The sequence below is a fragment of the Nicotiana tomentosiformis genome, chromosome 12, assembly GCF_000390325.3.
Source record: "Nicotiana tomentosiformis chromosome 12, ASM39032v3, whole genome shotgun sequence".
Lineage (NCBI taxonomy): Eukaryota > Viridiplantae > Streptophyta > Magnoliopsida > Solanales > Solanaceae > Nicotiana > Nicotiana tomentosiformis.
Genome location: NC_090823.1, coordinates 71,983,890 through 71,988,758, shown reverse-complemented (window position 1 = coordinate 71,988,758; position 4,869 = coordinate 71,983,890). Strand labels below are relative to the sequence as shown.

At 44.9% G+C, this 4,869-nt stretch overlaps 1 protein-coding gene across 1 annotated transcript; it reads right to left on the bottom strand.

Moving 5' to 3' along the window:
- Positions 1 to 3,984: 3,984 nt before the first annotated feature.
- On the bottom strand, positions 3,985 to 4,440 carry LOC138902853 (uncharacterized). Its single transcript, XM_070190754.1, has one exon. The coding sequence runs from the start codon at positions 4,438 to 4,440 to the stop codon at positions 3,985 to 3,987; it is 456 nt and encodes a 151-aa protein (XP_070046855.1).
- Positions 4,441 to 4,869: the final 429 nt, after the last annotated feature.

The following is a 4,869-nucleotide window of genomic DNA, read 5'->3' as shown; positions in this document are numbered from 1 at the left end:
AGGCCTAATATACTATGGGCTAAGCTTGCCTTTCTTGCTAAACCTCATCACGCCCTTCATGGGTGATACCTTTAAGAATACCCAGTCAATAACCCCGAACTCTAAGTTTCGTCGCCGCACGTCAGAATATGACTTCTGACGACTCTGAGCTATCAACAGTCGCTCCCGGATAAGCTTTACTTTCTCTTCGGACTGCTTAACCAGGCCTAGCCCATGTAACCCATATTCTCCAACATCAAACCACCCTATATGAGATCTGCACTTATCCCCATACAAAGCATCATACGGAGCCATCTGAACGCTGGAGTGGTAACTGTTATTATATGCAAACTCGGTAAGAGGTAGATGTTCATCCCAACTTCTTTTAAAATCCAACACATATGCTCGTAACATATCCTCAAGCGTCTGAATTGTGCGCTAGGCTTGTCCGTCCGTCTGTGGATGAAACGTTGTGCTGAGATTCACCTGAGTCCCTAGACCTCTCTGAAATAACCTCCAGAAATGTGCTATAAACTGGGCCCCACGATCAGATATAATAGACACTGGTACTCCATGTAGCTGCACTATCTCCTTAATATATCACTTCGCATAATCTTCAATTATATATGTAGATTCGACCGGTAGGAAATGGGCTGATTTTGTGAGCCTATCGACTATCACCCATATAGAATCAAACTTACGATGAGAACAAGGCAAACCTATGACAAAGTCCATGTTTATCGGCTCCCATTTCCAGGTCAGGATCTCTATAGCCTGCATTAGCCCTCTAGGCTTCTGGTTCTCTACCTTCACCTGCTAGCAACTAGGACACTAGGTGACAAACTCAGCAATGTTCTTCTTCATATCGTTCCACTAGTACACATCCTTAATGTCATGATACATCTTCGTCGACCCTGGATGAATAGAGTACCACGAATAATGTGCCTCTGACATAATATTTTATCATAGCCATGCTACATCTGGAACGCACATACGACCCCTATATTTGAGAACCCCATCTCCTTTGAGCTCTAAGAATGACTTATTCTGCTACGGAACTCGCTCTCTCAACTCGACCAACTCTGGGTGCTCGTACTGCCTTTTCTTGACTTCAGCTATGAGAGATGATTTTGCAATTTTTTGGAGTATAACTCCACCATCATTAGAATCTACTAACCGAACCCCCAAACAAGCCAATTGATGAATCTCTCTAGCTAATTGTCTTTTCTCAGCCTCTACATGTGCTAATCTACCCATAGATCGGCGACTTAAGGCATCTGCTACAACATTAGCTTTCCCTAGATGGTAGAGAATGTTAACATCGTAATCTTTCAATAACTCTAGCCATTGCCTCTATCACAAATTCAACTCTTTTTGCTTGAAGATATATTGCAGGCTTTTATGATCTGTAAATACATCAACATGAACACCATATAAATAATGCCACCATATCTTAAGTGCATGGACAACCGCAGCTAACTCGAGGTTGTGGGTCGGATAATTCCTCTCGTGCTTCCTCAACTACCTTGAAGCATACGCAATTACCTTCCAATGTTGCATCAGGACACATCCTAACCCGACACCTGAGGCATCACAATACACGGCATAACCCTCTGTACCCTCTGGAAGTGTTAGAACTGGCGTTGAGGTCAACCTGTTCTTAAGCTCTTGGAAACTCCGCTCGCAAGCCTCTGTCCACTGAAACTTAGCTGCTTTCTAAGTAAGCTTCGTCAATGGTGATGAAAGGGAAGAACATTTCTCTACAAACCTCCGATAGTATCCTACTAAGCCTAGAAAGCTACGAACCTCTGTCGGAGTGGTAGGTCGAGGCCAAGATTTCACGGCCTCAATCTTCTGAGTGTCTACCTTTATACCTTTATTGGATATAATATGCCCTAAGAATGCTATAGACTTCAACCAGAACTCACATTTAGAAAACTTAGCATACAACTTAGGATCACGGAGGGTTTGGAGTATCGCTCGCAGGTGGTCCGCATGCTCTTCATCTGAACGTGAATAAACCATAATATCATCAAAAAATACTATTACGAACAGATCTAAAAATGGCCGGAATAGGCTATTCATCAAGTCCATAAATACGGCGGGTGTATTCGTCAACCCGAAGGACATGACAAGGAACTCGAAGTGGCCATATCGGGTCCTGAAGGTTGTCTTCGAAATATCTTTCTCCCGAACTCTGACCTGGTGGTATCCCGACCTCAAATCTATCTTTGAAAAGAATCTAGCCCTCTGCAACTGATCAAACAAGTCATCGACCCTTGGAAGTAGATACGTATTCTTAATAGTTACCTTGTTCAGCTGCCTATAATCGATATACATCCTCAGGGAGCCGTCTTTCTTCCGCACAAACAATACCGGTGCACCCTAAGGTGAGGTACTGGGCCTGATGAAACCTTTTTCCAGCAAATATTTTAACTGCTCCTTCAACACCTTCAATTCGGCAGGTGCCATTCTATACGGAGGGATGGATATTGGTTGAGTTTTCGGAAGCAAATCGATGCTAAAATCAATATCTTGCTCTGGAGGAATACTTGGAAGCTCATCTGGAAACACATATGTGTACTCTTTCAATATTGGAATAAACTGAAGTGTAGGTATCTCAGCATCTGCATCTCTAACTCGCACAATATGAAAAATACACCATTTTGCGATCATTTTCCTCGCCTTCAGATAGGAAATAAACCTACCTCTGGATGTCATTGTAATACCTACCCATCAAGGACTAGCTCACCCGAAAAATGAAATCTTGTTGCCTTTGCTCAGCAATCAACTATGGCATAGTAAGTTACCAACCAGTCCATGCCCATAATAGCATCAAAACCCATTATCTCTAGCTCAACTAGGTCGGCTGAGGTCCGACGACTACAAACGGTCACCGTACAACCTCGGTAAACCCGTCTAGAAATAACTGGTTCTCGGACCGGTGTAGATACCGCAAAAGGATCACATAGTATTTCAGGCACTATACCAAACTTCCCCGTAATAAATGGGGTAATATATGATAAAGTAGATCCTGGGTCTATCAAGGCATAAGCATCAAGAGAGCAAATGGTCAATATACCTGTCACAACATCTGGTGAAGACTCCTGGTCATGTCAACCCGTTAAAGCATAGATATGGTTCTGGTTACACCTAAACTGGAACCTCTACCTCTATATCGACCTCTACCAGCCGAAGACTGAGACTCGCGCCCTGAAGGATGCACGGACATAGATGATCCTATTGCTGAACTCGCTGGTTATGCCATACCCCCAGAATCTCTATTTGGGCATTCTCGCATAATATGCCCTGGACGACCATATGTATAACAAGCATCAGAACCTGCTCGGCATTGGCCCAAGTATCCTCTATCACAGATGTCACACCGCGGTGGAAATGACCATGTCTGCCCTAAACCTTGCTGTCGCTGCAAACCCGACACCCGTGAGCTCTCACATGGTCCTGACTGAGTATAGCAGTCATACTTGTAACCCTATAACTGAGGTGGCAGAGGCCTAGATGGCCGTCCGAAGTACTGGGCCTATAACTACCCTGAGATTGCTCCTGAGACCTGGCAAATCTCATCCTCTTACGTTGCCCTTGCTCAGTCCTCTCTGTACCCTACTGCCGACGCCTACCCCTTTCTATATTCTAAGAGAATGCCTAAATCCGGGAGATATCCATACTATCCTGCAATGTAGTGGTGGCACATGCCTCGGTCAACTCTGGGGCCAACCCTGCTATAAACCTATGGATCCTGTCCCGCATAGTAGTAACTATGGATGGTGCATATCTGGCCAATGAGTCAAAATGGAGACTATACTCTCGAACACTCATATTGCCCTGTTTGAGGGCTAGAAACTGATCGACCCGCGCCTGGCGGATCTTTCGTGGTAAGTACTGATCAAGGAAGGCATCTAAAAAATTCTCCCAAACAGCTGGAGGTGCATCACGTCCCCTGGACCTCTCTCATCCCTCGTAATAAAGGATGGCTGTATCTCGGAGTCAAAAAGCTATTAGCTCAACTGCCTCTTTCTCCGTGGCATGCATAACCCGAAAGATCCTGTGAAGCTGATTTATGAAATCATGCGGGTCCTCCCTATGATCTGTCCCCGTGAACTCTGGGGGACTCAAAGCAATAAAATCTTGGACCCTTGAACTACCAGACCCCTCAGAAGATCCTACACTAGCTGATTCCCTAGCCTGTTGTTGGGTAGCTACCAACTTTGTCAGCAAATGCACTGCACTCCTCAAGTCCGGATCTGATGGAAGTGGAGGGGGAACTGGATGTGTGGTATCCCTAGGAATCTCCTCAGGTGGTGGAGGAGCCGGTAATGGCTGAGTAGGGGTCTCGCCTTGGGCCTCAGACTGGGGCCCATCTACTGGTGGCACCCTGTTGGTCCCTTCACCCACTGTTGTGTCTCTCCTTTGACTAGTCGTAGTCTTCCTAGTCATCGTCATTTGTGTATGCAAACACCAACACATAAGTTTAGCTCAAATTTCCTATAACTCAGTTCTACAGCACGATTTAGATTTGAAATAAGGGTAACGAACTGCTAAATGCCTTGTAGTTCCCTGCTTATATAATGTGGTACACAACACATCTATAAACAAGACCCTACTAGACACGACTTGTAGACTCCCTAGGACAGAACTGCTCTGATACCAAGTTTGTCACACCCCAAACCTGGGGGCGAGACCGGCACTCGGTGCCTCACTTAACATAGCATACCAACTTGTGACCGAGGGACTCTAAACATACAATGTCATACTTTGGCCATGGTGCCACATTGCAAGACAATTTGCGAAGCAAAATATAAAACAAAACGGAAACTAGCTTTGACTAAACATCAATATAAAGATGAGCCGATAAGGACGTCATAACTACTA